The 17,728-nt window shown below is 41.6% G+C and overlaps 2 protein-coding genes across 21 annotated transcripts in view; one reads left to right on the top strand and one right to left on the bottom strand.

Moving 5' to 3' along the window:
* LOC137418230 (E3 ubiquitin/ISG15 ligase TRIM25-like) overlaps positions 1-17,728 on the top strand; it is a 1,962,167-nt gene that overhangs the window by 523,368 nt on the left and 1,421,071 nt on the right. The gene's annotated exons all lie outside the window — the stretch shown is intronic.
* LOC144889676 (uncharacterized) overlaps positions 741-17,728 on the bottom strand; it is a 41,019-nt gene continuing 24,031 nt past the window's right edge. For both annotated transcript variants that reach the window (XM_078770857.1, XM_078770856.1), the window contains 2 exons: positions 2,813-2,953; positions 741-2,656 (listed from right to left, as the gene is read on the bottom strand). In XM_078770857.1, the coding sequence (XP_078626983.1) occupies positions 2,403-2,656; positions 2,813-2,953 (395 nt within the window). In that variant the 3' untranslated portion in view covers positions 741-2,402. The remainder of the gene's footprint in view (positions 2,657-2,812; positions 2,954-17,728) is intronic.

Genomic DNA, 17,728 nt, shown 5'->3' with positions numbered 1-17,728 from the left:
AAAGCAATTTTAGTGCTCATCTAACAACATCACTCTCAAGGGTAAAAAAAAAAGGTTGTTTGTAGAAAAAAGGTGACCACTTAGCTAACTTTACAAAACATTCACCTTCAAATATACACACAAAATACATCATCATGAACGAGGGTAGATCCTCATACACAATGCCCGCCACAAACCCACATGCCACCATCTACAAGCCACCACGTGCCAACGGGTAAACCTCCCACATCTACCTCACTCACAATAAGGTGAGTTTTTCAGTTTGTTTGTGACCTTACTGCTTTGAGCTCCCAAGGTTAATCACAACGAAACCTTCCACAATGAGACGTTTTACAACAATGCACCTGAATAGGGGTTTTAAACAGTCATGAGGACGTCATTTGGCCCATTATTTCCGTGGTGCACTCCCGAGTTAATCTATTTACGAACCCGAGGTAATTTCTTGACTTCACCTTCACTCTTTTAAACCCTTTCCACCCCTTAGACATCCTGCACACCTCAAGCAGTACTTCAGAGGTACAACAAGCACGGATTGGAAATCTTCACTGATGGAATGGAATGAGGTTGTCGAGGTTACCAGCTCCACCCATTGTGACATATGCTCATTGAATATTTACATTGAATTCTTGTTTTTACCAATACACACTCCAAAGTTAATTTCTCACTTCAGGTCAGACATCTACGAACCCCCTTCATTGACGGGTATCTTCCCGAGAATTCCCAATAACACAGACAGTTCATTTGTGCTTTTGGGACCTCTCTTTATTGCAAAACCCTTCACAAATTTAAGCTTCATGAAAAACATAGGCAGGAGACTTCTTCTGATTAACAATTTTACAACAAGGGTGTTCTCCCCACATCACACATGTCAATCAAACATGGACAACAGCAAAGTTAGAGCAACAATTGATGTCAAACTGCCATGGAAAGATGCCATCTGGGCATAACCAAAAAGGGACAAGAAAAACAACCAAATCAGACAGAAAACAAAATTCCGAAACACTCGTCACAATCAAAAACCTCAAATGCAACTTGGCTGGATACATGGCAAGTGCAGAAAGAGGAATTACAACCTGGCAACCAAAGAAAAACCCTGAAAGAAGCACAATGAGATCCAAGATCAGATTGAGAGATTAAGTTCTGTTACCATTTGGGGTTATGGCATCAATTTATCAATAATTCTCTATTATGGGAATATGGAGAACCAGATTAATAAATTTAACATTTTTTGAAGCTGTCATTTAAAAAATCCTCTTTACCTCATTTTCCATATCCTGGTATTTCAGATTTCAGCTCTCCTGTATGGATCTTCACATGTGATCTCAAACTGCCTTTTTGAGAGAAACCTTTATCACATATCGAGCATTTGTGTGGGCACTCTCCTGTATGGATCCTCATATGCCTTTTCAAATCGCATTTTTGAAAGAAACCTTTATCACATATCGAGCATATGTAAGGTCGCCCTCCTGTATGGATCCTCATATGTAATTTCAAATGACCTTTTTGAGAGAAACCTTTATCACATATCGAGCATTTGTAAGGTCGCTCTCCTGTATGGATCCTCATATGTAATTTCAAACTGCCTTTTTGAGAGAAACCTTTATCACATATCGAGCATTTGTGGGGATGCTCTCTTGTATGGATCATCATATGTAATTGTAAACTGTATTTTCGAGAGAAACCTTTATCACATATCGAGCATTTGTGGGGATTCTCTCTTGTATGGATCATCATATGTGATTGTAAACTGTATTTTCGAGAGAAACTTTTATCGCATATCGAGCATTTGTGCGGTCGCTCTCCTGTATGGATCCTCATATGTAATTTCAGGTGGCTGTTTTGAGAGAAACCATTATCACATATCGAGCATTTGTGGGGATGCTCTCTTGTATGGATCATCATATGTAATTGTAAACTGTATTTTCGAGAGAAACCTTTATCACATATCGAGCATTTGTGGGGATTCTCTCTTGTATGGATCATCATATGTGATTGTAAACTGTATTTTCGAGAGAAACTTTTATCGCATATCGAGCATTTGTGAGGTCGCTCTCCTGTATGGATCCTCATATGTAATTTCAAACTGTCTTTTTGAGAGAAACCATTATCACATATCGAGCATTTGTGAGGTTGCTCTCCTGTATGGATCTTTATATGTGATTTCAAACTGTTGCTACGAGAGAAAACTTTATCACATATCGAGCATTTGTGAGGTTGCTCTCCTGTATGGATCTTTATATGTGATTTCAAACTGTTGCTACGAGAGAAAACTTTATCACATATCGAGCATTTGTGAGGTTGCTCTCCTGTATGGATCCTCATATGTTCTTTCAAATTACCTTTTCGAGAGAAACCTTTATCACAGGCAGAGCACTTGTGGGGGCGTTTTCCAGTGTGGATCCTCATGTGCATTTTGATGTTACTCGTTGAAGTAAAATCCATTCTGCACACATGACACTTGTAACTTTTTGCCTTTCCAGAGCCTTTTTGTGTTTGTTTAATTTAAAGTTAATCTTGGTGTTGCGAGGACCAGACATGCACTTGCATTTTATACGAAATGAGTCTTGATCTCGTGATTGCTTCTTCAGAAAAGGCTTCTTCTTCACTGTCAAGCTGCGACTGGACCTTTTTGGTCCCATATTCCTTCTGGATTGTTCTACAGAAAACAAGAACACATTTCCTTTTTTTTGGTCAAAAACAAAATATTTAAATCTTTTCCAAAAATTATATATGTTAATTATAAAATTGTATATTGTTAATTGTATATGTTAATTATAAAATATATATGTTAATGTTTTACATTTTCACTCACCAGTTGCAAAACGCAAAGCACTTCCGTTTGTCATGTGAATATCATCTGAACCTTCCTTTGCAGAAGAACATTTTGAATCTTCTGTTACAGATGAATCGTTGTTGTGTTGTCTGCCTTCCATATTTACAACATAGGCATCACCTGTGTACAAATCAGTGTCAGTCTTTTGCAGAGAAATGAGATTGAGGACTTCTGGACAGCTCATAGAACATGTTACGTCATTGAATGTCCACTTCAATTTGAATATAATAATGAAATTAAAGATTGTTAAGAAGAAAAATTCCGGATATTAAGCGGCATTGAAGCAGTCTTATACATCACCCTTGTTCACCCCCCTATTTAACATGTCCAAGTATCACTAAATTGGAGCATAGCGGAAGTAACAAGAAGACGATTTGTGTTCGACAGTGTTCAAGTATTTAATTCAATCTAAATAAAATGAAGATTGTAAAATTCATTTAAAAAATATTCTGGAATTTACTTGCGTTGCACAGTTTCTTTTGCATCACTCTAACACATTACATTGGTTATTTGTGCCTGTGCTTTGTATCCTTTATGATGTCATTATGAACAGTACTTTTCCGGTTTGCAATGATTTTCAATTTTGTTTGAATGCCAAGTAGGCAGACAAAGTGAAAATATTGTTGCAGACATAAGGTTTGGCGTGCTTCACGAGTGGGACTTCTCAGACTCTCTGCGACCTCTGGACCTGAATAGCCGCCGTACTGTGGATAGCGTCACAGCCACATGGGATGTTAAGCAATGACTGACATGGATTGAGACCGCCAAACCTGGCAACACAATTAATCTTGGCAGGTGATCCTTTCATGGCATGAACAGGCAGGCAGCTTCTCCTCGGGTGCCCAGCACGTTCAAACAGCAGCGATTTTATCTGGCGTCCCAGCTTTTCAGCCACTTCCACACTCAATATTCTATCCCTTGTAAGCCTCCCTCTGTGGGAAAGTTTGGCGGCACATCCTTAGCCTGCCTGTTAATTTAATTTTTGGCATTGACATTCGGCAGATTTCCTACGTGTTCTCCACATCCACTGTCATGCTACAGAAACTCTACAGACATCACACGCATACACGCAGCCACGTGTCTTTCACCACACCCACTCTCGCACCCGTCGTACATCCCCAAACCATGCACGCTTACAAGCTGCCTCGGAAACAAGCGCACACAACTTACACACACTGGCCATCTCACAATCTCGCGCACACCATTTCTTCACACGATCCACACCACAGTCAATCTCACTCCATTCACACACTTGGGTCATGCTGTGTCACTCAATAAATACTAAACAATGGTACTGATCATTATGAACAAGAGCATTTATTTGAGGCGCGGATACACCAGCATATAAAAACGAAGAGCACGTGGTGCTTGTAACTCCAACATTACTTTGAAAAAGGTAGTGTTGGATAAAGAGAGTGTGGGTGCAGACGCCCTGGAACGTCTTTCTCAGGTGTCCACAAGCTGTATTGACACCAGGGAGAAGGAACCTGAATTAATTAATTCTGAAACATTATCAGGCAGCACCGAAAACCTGGGAGAAAAAGTAGATGGTGAGACTAAAGATGATGGTGAGCTCATTAGTGAGCCGCCACCTTCACTACCTGCTGAGACCGAGCGGATTGGGAATGTCTCAGCCCCAAGCCCCTCTTTACCACTGCAAGATCTAAATCATGACACTGGTTCGTCAACTGAGCCAGTGAACATCTCCCTGCAGGAGGGTGAAGCCGAGATTTCAGCTCTTGCTGAATGTCCCGGGTACCAGAGTGAGGATGACTCTACCATAGAACATTCCAGCAAATCTTCGGACTTGGCTGGAATCAAAATGGGGACTGTGCAGACTGATATATGTGACCCGGGCGGAGCTGTTTCTGATTTGTCAGATTCAGAGGATGAAGTTGAGATGACTGAGTTGTCTCAATCTTCATCAGATCAGTTACCCATAGCCCCTCAACTTGTTATTTCTTTTCTGAATGACACCTACCGACACCGAAATGTGATTGTAAAAGATCATTTTCCTGATTTAATTTCATTCATCCAGGCTGCAAAGGACATAATTAGGAGGCCGGATGAATTTCATTTAACAAGGTCGCTGTTTCATCGGCTTAGAAAGGCTATTACAAAAGCAGGGAGCGAGATTTCCCAACAACCGCTCACGCCTTTTGATAATCCATGAAAAAAATCACCTTTGGAACCTTAAATATGAATGGCGGAGGTGCAAGCCAAAACCGCCAGGTTCAGGTGAAAAGTTTATTTGAGCGCAAGAAAATTGATGTACTCTTACTCCAGGAAACCCATATAATTCAAAATGGGGAGTACGACTGGTGTCGCCTCTTTAAAGGACAATGTTTTTTTAGTAACATGTCTTCTTCTTCTGCTGGTGTAGCCTTTTTACTCAGACCAGGCCTAGTACCTGAGTCATGCCTCTTCCAGGAGGTGATTAAAGGCCGGTTTATTTCATTGGAACTGGTCATTAAGAATTTTCGGTTTACACTATTCAACGTTTATGCACCAAGTGAGAGTGTGGAACGAAGAGCTTTCTTTTCATCTTTAATTCGACACATGCAGTCGATAGATCTCAATAATTGTATTTGCATGGGGGGTGACTTTAATTGCACATTTAAACCCAGTATAGACCGAAATACAGCAGAACCTCATCCCGAAGGTAGTACTGATTTGTTAAATTATTTTTCGGCAGTGGGTGTGCTAGATGCACGGAGACTGCATTACCCCAACAAAGCTGAGTATACTTGGGGACGATGTGCCAATGGGAGAATGACCTTCACTAGACTTGACCGTTGGTACATAAACTCACAGTTCAGGAATGCGGTTATCTCTCCAAATCATTTTCCATCTTTGTTTTCTGATCATCATTTAGTTACCATGGGCCTCTTTTTCCCTCAACCCTTACGCAAAAGTGCATACTGGAAATTCAATACCAGTCTTCTCGAAGATGCTTTGTTTAAAGACGCCTTCCGTGCTTTTTGGGTCATCCAACTTTCAAAAAAGCCCTCTTTCTCTTCCTTAGCATTATGGTGGGATAACACAAAAGCTCAGATTAGAGTGTTTTGTCAGCAGTTTGTTTCAAATGAAACTGAAGTAAAAAATATAACAATGGCTTGTTTAGAAGCTGATATTATACGGTTAGAGTGTAAACTGGCTAAAGATAATATCAGAAGAGACCACAGGTTATTGGTTGAAAAGAAGGCTCAACTGAGAGAGCTGATTCAGGAGAAAGCAGCAGGCCTGTTAATCAGATTAAGAATAAACAATTTAAAGGTATCAGACACCCCGAGTAAATCTTTCTTCCAAATGGATTTTGTAAATAAGTCACCCAAAACCCTTTTCTCTGAACAAGACTTTAGGGGAAACATGGTTGCCAACCCTGGAGATGTAAGGTTGTGCATTAGAGAGTTTTTTTCAAAAGTTTATGCAAAACAAAATGTTTGTGAGCAAACCATGGAATTTTTAACTTCTCACCTTTCATCGCTAACTGAGCCTCAGTGCCTGGGCCTGGATTCAACAATTACTTTGCCTGAGCTAACGCAGGCCCTAAGTGAAATGGACTCGGGGAAAGCTCCTGGGATTGACGGCCTACCGGCAGAATTTTTCTTGGCTTTTTGGGACCTTTTGGGCCCTGAATTATTGAATGTCCTGGAATCATCCTTGGTGCTTGGAGAACTCCCACTAAGCTTCAGAAGAGCAGTGGTGTCGCTGATTACAAAGACTGGGGATCTACGACAGATAAAGAATTGGCGGCCGGGCTCGTTATTATGGACGGACGACAAAATATTGTCAAAAGTGTTGGCCAGTCGGTTGAAGACGGTAATCGGTGATCTAGTCCACCATGATCAGAATTACTGCATCCCAAACAGATCTATTTATGATAATATTTTTTTGATTAGAGATTTAATGGAATGTGATTGCTTGGAAAAAGATTTTGGGATAATATTCCTTGATTTGGAAAGGGCTTTTGACAGTGTGGATCATGTTTTTTTGTATCGTGTGCTAGAAGCATGTGGCTTTGGTGTCAATTTTAGGGCCTACGTGACTTTGTTGTACAACAATATATTTAGTTTATTTAAAATAAATAACGAACTCAGCTCTCCGGTACAGGTTCAAAGAGGGGTGAGACAAGGATGCCCGGTTTCTGGGTTATTATTTTCCTTGGTAATGGAATCACTCCTAATTTTATTTAGGAAAAATATTTCAGGAGTGACTGTATCCCCTGGGAGTCCTTCAGTAGTTGTATCGGCTTATGCAGATGATGTCTGTGTGGTTGTTAAGAAGGAGAGTGATATCCCAGCACTTGTTGAATGTTTAAATCTTTTTTGCCTCGCTTCTTCTTTGAAGTGTAACTGGGACAAGAGTAAGGCCTTATGGATTCCCTGTCTCAAGAACATTCCACCTGGAAGAGTGCTGGTACCACCTGTGCATCTACCAATAAAGTTAAAATGGGTGGAAGACGGAGTCAAATACCTTGGGGTTTTCCTGGGATCTCCACATTACGTCCACAAAAATTGGGACGGGATTGTTGAGCATGTCAAAAAAAGACTGGGACTGTGGAAACGAGCTCTGCCCCACCTTTCCTACAAAGGCAGGGTTCTAGTGGTTAATAATTTGGTGGCTTCTTCCCTGTGGCATAGGTTTATCTGCCTTCAGCCGCCAGAGGCACTACTAAAGGCAGTGCAGAGGCTACTCGTGGATTTTTTTTGGAGTGGTCACCATTGGTTACTACCAAATGTCATATGTAGCCCCTTGTCTGAAGGTGGCCAGGGAGTGATCGACATAAAAAGTCGTATCATGGCTTTTCGGCTGTGTACCATACAGCAGTTGCTGTACAAGGAACGACTGCCAAGCCGACTTCTGGCCTATCACGTGCTGCGAAAAGCAAGCGGGCTCGGATAGGGCCTTGAACTTTTCTTAGTCCAACTCCAACATGTCGACACATCTCATCTACCATCATTCTATCAGAGCCTTCTGAATGCCTGGCAAAGCCTTTCGACTAGTCACCAGCAAGAAACCTATGCTACAAGCATGTTTGTGGAAGAACCCCTTTTTTACAACCCACTGTTTCCTGCAATTCCAAGAAGCCGAGACTTTTATCAACACTTTATTACAGCGGGCATAATCAAAGTGTTGGACCTCCGCCATGATTCTGGTTGGGGGTGGAAGACGGTGCAAGAGATAGCTGATATGACTGGAATATGGTGAAACAGAATAATCGGAAGAGTACTAAAGGAAATAGTAAAGAAAAGCTTCCAACTTGGACTAAGATGGACCCAGGAAGTTTTGGTGACATCCAATGACTGGCATTTTCCTGGTTTAGTGGTACAGCCTAGTCATGGAGACTTGCCCCAAATTAGTGAGGGACAAAACATTTTTCAGAAATGCAGTAGTAAAGACCTGTATCGGTTATGCACTGCAGTTCTGCTTGGGAACTCACCGTTAAATGGAGTGGCCAGGTGGAAAGGGCTAATGCCGGAAGGACTCCCATCTGAGCCTGCATGGGAATCAATATACAGTAAGCTGGTAAGCAAAAGGACAGGTGATCTCCAGTGGCGAATGATACACTGGATCATTCCGTCTAATAAATTAGTGAGTCATTTCGCGCCCACATCTACGTGTTGCCAGTTCTGTGTTTACACAGAGGATGTGTTCCATGCGTACGTTGATTGTGCAAGGCTTGTGCCTTTATTTCAATGGCTGAACAACATGGCTGGAAAAATGAAGATCGCTTTTTCTCTGCGATCATTTATTTTTGGTTTCAATGATATGAAAGAACATGTACATATGTTGTTTTTGTTTTTAGTGGCCACGGCGAAAATGGCAATTTATTTATCGAGGAAGGAAAAACTGAAAGGAAAGCCGATTGGGCAATGTGATGTCTTGTTCTTTTTTAATGCCTTGATATCTGCAAGACTCAAACTTGAATTTTGTGATTCTGAAAGAAAGAAATGTATTGATGAGTTTATGAACATCTGGTGTTTTGATGGGATCTGCATGGTGCAGGAGAATGAATTAATGATATATTTGTAGGTTTGTTTGGATTGAATCAGTGTGTGGTCGGTTTTTCTGTTGTTGTTTTTCTTTTCTAGTTCATTGTACTGTTTTGATTTCCTGTCATTATCTCTTTTTCTTTTCTGTATTTTTGATTATTGTGCCTGTATTGAATAGTATCTTCACCGACTGGCTTGTTTTTTTTTGTAATAAAAAAGTCAGTGTCTCTCTGTCTGTCTCTGTCTCTGTCTCTGTCTCTGTCTCTCTCTCTCAATATTTTTGCTCCATGGGACTCGAGGCACGGGATGCAAAAGCGATGGGTTTCTCCACGCCACCCTGCACCTGGGACAAAAGAGCCCCCAACGCCGTTGTTGAAGCATCACAGGTGACCAATGGGGCACTGTTGATGTCAAAATGAGCAAGGTGAGGGGCTGTAGTGAGCTGAGCTTTCAACCTGTATATGGCTGCTTGACAGGATGGGGTCCAATTCCAGGAGGCTTCCTTCCAAAGAAACTTACATAATGGTGCAGTGATGGCTGAGTACTGTGGCAAGATCCGGATGTCGTAGGCCGCCATGTCCAAAAAGGAGGCCAGCTGAGAAACAGACTGAGGCTCAGGGATGCAGTGAGTCACTTCCACATTGGACTGGAGAGGGGATATCCCCTGAGGTGACAGCTTAAATTCCACAAACTCTATTTCGGGTACCGCAAAAACACATTTTGTTGCCATTCAGTTTTAAGTTGTGCTGAGCAAGTTTTTGGAGCACTTGGACCAAGCGTTCATCATGTGCTGAGGTGTTGGGACCGTGTACCACTTTGTCATTTAAGTCCAAGGACATGCCTGGGATGCCAGCGAAGATGGATGACATAATCTTTTGAAAACAGCTGGGTGTGTAGCATAAGCCAAACGGCATGCGGGTGAAACAAAAAACTCCGGTATGAGTCACAAAAGCCGTAAGGTCCCTCCTGTCTGAAGCAAGGGGAACTTGGCGATAACCTTGGCATAAGTCCAACTTCCAAAAGACCGTAGAGCCGTAGAAACAGGTCTTCAGCTGTTGGAAGCAGATATTTGTCAGGAATCATTTCTATGTTCACCGCACGCAAGTCTACACAAACTCGATGTCCCTGGACTTTTTATTTGCTATAACGAGTTTGGAAATCCAGGGGGGTGCATTGATAGGCTCTATTATGCCAGACTCCAAGAGGACATTCAATTTAGTCGCGACCTGGTCCCACAAGGCAAGGGGAATGCGGCGTAGTGGATGAATAACCGGAGCCACAGCAGGATTTACTTTGGGTTGGTGAACAAATGCAGAGAGGATGCCTAAACCATCAAAGCGTGCAGGCCATTGTTTGCCGCCAGGGGGAGGACACTTGCAATATGGCCGTGCCACTATATTCCATCAAGGAAGACCCAAAAGAAGCAAACAGGTCGAGGCCCATTAAATTATCACCATTTTTTGTAATGTAGAATGTAAACTTAAACAAGTCAGGAGACGATGATGGTTCACAAGCGAGCGGCATTCAATGACAAAGGACTGACTATAACCGAAACAGGCCAGGAAATGTCAAAACGAAGGTTACTGAACTAAAAATGAGATATAAAATAATGTTTAAACAGTCATGAGGTTAGTTAGCTACACAATACCAAAAATTCAATGAAAAATGAAATGAAAAAAATAAAATAATAATAATGAAAAAAATAAAGATAATTTTTTAGATAATAAAGATAATAAAGATATTTTTAGATAATAAAAATAAAGATAATAAAGATAATAAAATAAAGATAATAAAAAATAAAGATAAAGATAATAAAGATAATAAAAAATAAATATAAAGATAAAAATAAAAAATAAAAATGAAAAATCGAGCTCCGTGGGGCGAGACATGACATTGGCCAGACCAAATATCGAAACCCTTGTCAGATTCCACCAAACCCCTCGGAGAAGATGTAGCTTGAAATTGATTACCCCTAAAAAGACATATTTTTCGGGCGTGGCTTTACCCACAATTGGCGCAATACGCCCACTCTAGGCAGGACCCAACTCGATCATGATATCAACCTCCCACCCAAGTTTCATCAAGATCGGATGATATCATCGGGTAGTTATGCTGCGGACAGGCAGACACACACACAGACACACACATGACGAATATAATGGTCACTTGATAACTCGTGAACCAAAAGAGACTGGACACCATGACGTACTGACAGCTGTTATATGACCATGACGCCAATTTTGGCATGTCTGTAACCAGTGAGGGTGGGACATGACCGTTGCAGGGTCATGTCAGAAAAATATCGTCTGTATATTTCCAAATTCAGAAGAGACACCTTGGCACCTGTGTCTGGGAGCAGAGGTATGCACATGTCATTGAGAAAGACAACACGTTTTAAAATTTGATGAAGTTGATAGGACAGAATAGATTTTGGCTGGTACAGTATACGAGGTCTGTGGTTGAACGGTTGCTTGTGTTGAGGTGGAGTGACATCACCTGGCAAAGTGGTTAAATTTTCCACAATTTCTGCACCGTTGGCCTCGGGCAGGGCAATTAGCAGCCCTGGACTCGTGCCTAGTGGACCCACAGTTTCAGCAATGCAGTGTAGAACGTGTGGGGTGCTGCTGCGTATGTTGTACTGTGAGCTCAGTGGCATCTGGTGTGAGAGTTTGCCGAATTCCCTGAACTGCGCAGTCTGTAGCTGTCGCAGGTGAGTGTTCTGATAAGTTTTTGTGCACACTGGTAAGCTGCTTCCACTTGACTGGCTATCTTTATGGGTTGAGTCAAGGTTAGGTCATCAGATTCGAGTAAAAATCTCTCCCTCACTTGTACACACAATGTGTTCTCAATCAGTTGATCTCTAATCACCTCATCGTGAAGTGCACAAAATTTATAAGGAAGTGCTAATTCTCACAATGTATAAATGTATTGGAGAATTGACTCACTGGGCCTCTGGCCTTGTCGGAATTTGAACCATTGAATGAGGGTGCTCCGAGTGGGTCCGAAATGCGCAGCAAGCACGGCATTGGCTGCTGCATAGGTGGGTGCAGGACCCAGCGTCAAGAAAATGCGTTGACCCTCCATGCCCGGGCAGTGTATCAGCAAAGGCCATCTCTGCGAATCCTCCGCATTTTGCAGATTCATTGCAAGCAGGTAGGTATGAAATGATGACAACCACCGAGGCCATGGAAGGAACGGTTTGCCTGGTAAAGCCAAAAATGGCGCCGGTGAGGAAATCAGAAATTCTGCCAATTTCCTGAGCAAATGTTGTGTCACCAAAAAATGCTAAACAATGGCACTGATCGTCATGAACAAGACCGTATATTTCAGGGACAGATCCACCAGCATATCTCCAACACCATGAAGATGGTGTCCCGGCCATCTCTCACACAATCCCCTTCCGCTAACATCAGCATCCCTGAGGAACACTAACATTCATATAATGCACAGGGGATTACTGTCCCTCATGCACCACAGAGATTTGACGATTTGCAAGGAAGTCAGAGATTGTACCAAGCAATTCTCCAGAAATGCCATATGATTTCAGCCTTTGAGACGTCGAGAGCAACAACCCTGGCTTTTACACAATGATCCAAAACCCCATTCACATGTTCAGTGATTAGGGATAGCACATCACCAGAAGACCTTGACCGTCTCAAGCCATACTGAACATCATGTTAGAAGGTTGTGGGTTTCTAGATGAGTCATGAATTGTTGTTTTATCAAGGGTTATGCAAGGATAACATATCAATGATAATATAATGAATTGATTTATCAAGGATGTTTTATCAAGAATTGTATCAAGGATATCAAGGATAATACGTTGCTGATAATGGGTAGCAGGCTAACAGGCCAAGAGTGAGAAGGATCTGATTACTCACCGGGGCCTTTAAAGACAGGGACGACAAAAGCCTGCTTCCAGCTCAGTGGAAACACAGACTTCTTCCAAATCCTGGTGGCGTCTTGTCAAATCTGTTTCTGGTGTTTGTTCCCCCTCCATCCCCTCCCTTACCTCAAACGGCTACACAGCTGACTCCGCACGTGAAAAAGCTGAACGCCTCAACTCGATGTTTGCCTCAAAATCTTGTGTCCCAAACCCATCTCTCTCTGTACCCACCGTACCCAGTCATTACCAGCTGCTCCTGGACTCTGTGTCCTTCTCTCATGACAAGGTGGAGAAGTTTTTGCCAATCCTCGACTCTGATTCTGCAACTGGACCAGACGGCATCAGCCCACGGGTGCTAAAATCCTGTTCTTCCACTCTTTCACACCCTCTCTCTGTTCTTTTCACCGTCTCTTTTGCTCAAGGTCATCTGCCATCAGCTTGGAAATCAGCCAACATTACCGCTTTGCACAAAAAATGTGCAAAAACAGATCCTTGCAACGACAGACCAATCAGCATGCTCCCAATTATCAGCAAAGTCATAGAATCCATCATTGCTTCAGATATCAAATCCTTCCTCTTCTCCAATGGCTTGATCTCTGATCATCAATTTGGATTCAGACCAGGTCACTCTACTCTCTACATGCTGCTTGTGCTGTCTCAACAATGGATGGAGGTCCTCAATGTCAAACAGAAAATTAGAGCAGTCTTCCTTGACATATCTCGTCACTTCGATACGGTCTGCCACCCTGCTCTGCTCACCAAACTCTCCTCCTATGGTATTGTGGAAGTGTAAAATTTATCTGTGAACTGAGTAATTTTTTCCAGGTACCACCTGGTCAAAATCGTGTGTTTTGGTCCTACTCACCTCGTGAACAAGTTTTTTTTAATGATTTCCATCAAATAGTTAAAATTTGTCTTCAGTAGGCGAGTTATCTCTGGCATTGGGTAGAATGGTTTTTTTTTTTATGTCACCATCACAACAGCGAGAAATTTAAACTATTTACCGTGATACATATAAGTTTATACATTTTTTTATACTACACTTTTTTTTTTACTTCATCTTTAGTGGTAAAATAGAGTGTTTGCACATAAATTCCATTCAGAACTGTCGGGAAATTAAAAAGCAAAACAATTATTTTTCGGTGTTTGCTGAAAAAGGAGGGAGCGTCGGCGAATTATCGCTGGCACCCTGACCAAATTTATTTGATAGGGAAAGTGTAAAACCACAGAATGGTAAATCACTTTGGTATAGTTTTAATAAAGGTACTGTAATTATTTCTTTATGACTAAGGGTGATATAGTTAGATATGGCGCTTTGAAATATAGTGTTGGATTAGGTCTTCCCTGATGATAAATTTATTCTGTGCAATGTCGAATTATGATTCAGTAAATCTCATTACGTTATGTCTTTAAAATATACTCAAATAGATATCTACAATGTTTTTTACTGAGTTCAATAAGCAAGTTATAGAAAAATATTTTTTTCAAGGTAAAATACTTAACTGGTTTACAACTTCCATTGTGTTTGATAAAAACGAATCTCCATCTTCACAATGCTCCGCATTTTAAATGTTTGCTACAATTAAGGTGAAATAATGTGTACGTGACCTGTGGGGATGGGATCCACATGTACCTTTCTTTCTAACCACTTGCTTCGCATGCAAGTTAATCTTATGACTGGTTTTTAGTCTTGAAAATTGTGTGGAACTATCAAAAGATTGTATGCAGTCTTGTTTTTTTTAAAGAGCCAGATAGAAAAACATTCGGGGATAGGTGCCTGTGGATTGATGCATTGGTAAATTGGATAGGGACCTCCTTATTGCATACAAGTTTGCTTCAGTCGGGGAGCTATCTCCGGCATTTTGAGTTTTAAAAAAAACTGTCAGGAGTTCCCGGAAATTATTTTTCAAAGGCAATAATTAAAATTATAGACATCTACTGAATTATCAGGATAGTTATGCTAAAATCCTGTGAAACAATAATGTTAAAGATGAATGAATTACGGATAGCATGCAGGTTTGAAATTATAACCTCATGTGCTCGCAAAACTCATTCAAGTATTTCGAAATTTATATTTAGAAATATGATGAGTAAAAGATATATCCACTTATTTCTTCCAAGGTTTGAAAAAGCTTCACATTGAGATAGTCAGTGAATGACTTTCATATGTCCTTAAAGTCTCCAAGCATAATTGGGGGAGTTTTGGCTCCGCAGAGTCTGGTGCAAACAAAGGAAGAACAGATGTGCCTCATCAAGGATATTTTAATATGCAGACCTAATCTAACTCACTCAGCCGGAAGTCTGCCCAACCCAACATTTCACTTGACCTATCAAATTGCATTTCCCCATTTCTCTATCCCTCCCACCCATATTTCATTCGACCAATCCCCACTGCTCTATCCCTCCCACCCATATTTCATTCGACCAATCCCCACTGCTCTATCCCTCCCACCCATATTTCATTCGACCAATCCCCACTGCTCTATCCCTCCCACCCATATTTGGTTTCAACCCAAAACTTCTACTCTCTTCCCCTTTTTATTCATGCGACCAATCCCATATTCGCTCCTCCCTTTACTTGCCCCTCCCAATTTATTTCTTTTGTTTCCAGCTGGTATAAAAAGACGTTGTGAGTTTCAGCTGCAAGATTCCACTTGGTTGTAAATACTGTAAGTTGATATTGTATCCTGCATATGTTGGTGTATTTGTTGTGTCTTTATGACGTTTTCTTTGATGTACATCTCCACTGTACCAGGAATTTCACTTTACGACTTTGACTTAGGATTTTGTTGTGTATCTTGCAATGTGCTCTTCTTGATTTGCAGTGTGTTCTTCTTGATTTGCAGTGTGTTATTCTTGGTTAGGAATGTGTTTATTGTTTCTTACTGTGTATCTTCTTGTAAATAAAAGTGAGATCCTCCTCGGGAATTAAAAATCTGTCAATCCTTCTTCTGACAAAAGGTTTGGACGTTGAATTCTTGATTCATCAATTACTTCAGGTCTAAATTCCTCAACAAAGATGGCGACCGTGACTTTGTTCTGACTGAGATGATAAGGATAGAGGAGAGCAGAGCATGAACTGTGCTCTCTCCCCCCCTCACTCCTGTCACCTTGTAACGTATCCAATGAACTGATTGCTCATTTTGATACCCGAGTGTTATGTTCATTGGGGTTGTTGTTACTTGTATTTGCATTTGTGTTGATTGTGTTTAATGTAAATTGCGGCTGTATGTTTAATGTGTGGCAGTTGAATGTCATGGCTGATTCAGTTAAAAGAGGGAACCGGGCCTTGATCAGGCGAAATCCCAGTTAGTGTCCGCAGTTAGTCGCGATGTTGTTGACCTGTGCTACAAACTCCCTCTTTCTGCAAAAGAATTGGGGTTGTGGTCCGGTGTCCTTGCTGTAGCCCTAGCCTGAGTATGTAGGGTGCAGTGGGGTTTGACATTTGGTCAAGTGCATTGTACATTGAACGGGAAGACTGTGTATTTTTATTTGTGTTTTCCCTGTATTTTGTATTTGTAAAAATTAATTGGGAGATGTATTTTTACATGGGTATGGAGTTGTAGCTGTCGTTTTTTCGTGAGTTGTATCAAGTGCAAGAGTGAGTTTTTGGTGTGTGTGTGGCTGTGTGCGTCTCTTGAATGGTGTGGTAGAGATATGGGTGAATGAGAATGTGTAGTGTGATAGATAGATTTAAATATTTGTTTTGTTTGAAAAGGTTGAATGCCTGTTTCAATTCAGCCAGGCATGAGTTGGTTCAAGAGAAACTGTTTAACGAATGGCCAGTGAGCTGGCTGGAAAAAGAAAAAAAAATCAAAAGTGAAATCACATGCAAATTAGTGAATTGGGAAAAGGAAACGGAAATTGAGAATTAATAAGAATGAGTGATGTGAATTTGGTTGTTACGAAGTTGACACAAAGGTCATCCCGGGGGAGGAGGCTGTTTCACAGCACCACTTGGTTGTCTGTGACATAAGGGTGAAAGGTGCGAGGAGAGCTCGGCGGATGAAGTACCAGCCGAGAATGAAGGTGTGGGTTGAAAGAGGTGACAGTGAGGGAGGCATTCAAAGAGAGGCTGAGTATGGTTGAGGATGATGTGGTTGAGCTTGAAAATGGTTGGATATCAATGAAAGATAGTCTGTTGGGAGCCGTTGGTGAGGTATGTGCATGGACAAAAGGACCACCGAGGCACTCGGAAACATGGTGGTGGGATGATGAAGTTGGAAAGAAAATTGACGAGAAGAGGAAGAAGTTCAAGGAGTGGCAGAAGGCGAAGGATACGGGGCAGAAAAGGCAGAGCATGAAAGTTATAAGGCAGCCAAGAAGGCTGCAAAGAAAGGTAGCAAAGGCGAAGGAGGCATATAGGAAAATGTTCGGAGAACGCTTGGATTTGGAAGAGGGTCAGAGAGCGGGATTCACGATTGCAAAGCAGATAGCGAAAGAGGTGTGATGTGATGGAGGTGAGTTGTTTGATGGAATTAAATGAAGATGGAAGAGATATATGGAAATACTGTTGAATGCAGAGAATGAATGGGATGGCAACATAGCGAGTAACCCAGTTTTAGGACCGGCAGAGAAGATAACCGAGAAGGAAGTTGAGGAAGCGATAAAAGCAATGAAGAGTAGAAAAGCGGGAGGGCCGACGGGAGTTGTGGGAGATATGTTGAAGGCAGCGGGAAATTGGGGTGTGCAGAGAATGACAGAGATCTGCAATCTGGTGGTGAAAGAAGGCCGCATTCCAGTGGATTGGGAAATTAGTACCCTCGTCCCTCTATACAAGGGGAAAGGCGACCCTTTGGACTGTCGCTCGTATCGAGCGATAAAGTTATTGGAGCATGGAATGAAGGTATTGGAAAGGGTGTTGGAGAGGAGGATAAGGAAGACAGTGAAGATTGACGAAATGCAGTTTGGATTTATGCCAGGAAGAGGAACGACAGACGTGCTTTTTATTGTGAGGCAGTTGCAGGAGAAGTACATGGAGAAGAGGAAGAAGTTGTTTCTTGGGTTTGTCGA

Source organism: Myxine glutinosa, chromosome 1, assembly GCF_964187855.1.
Source record: "Myxine glutinosa chromosome 1, kmMyxGlut1.1, whole genome shotgun sequence".
In the NCBI taxonomy this organism is placed as follows: Eukaryota; Metazoa; Chordata; class Myxini; order Myxiniformes; family Myxinidae; genus Myxine; species Myxine glutinosa.
Note: the sequence above shows the minus strand (reverse complement) of the source record. Positions and strands in the feature narration are given on the sequence as shown.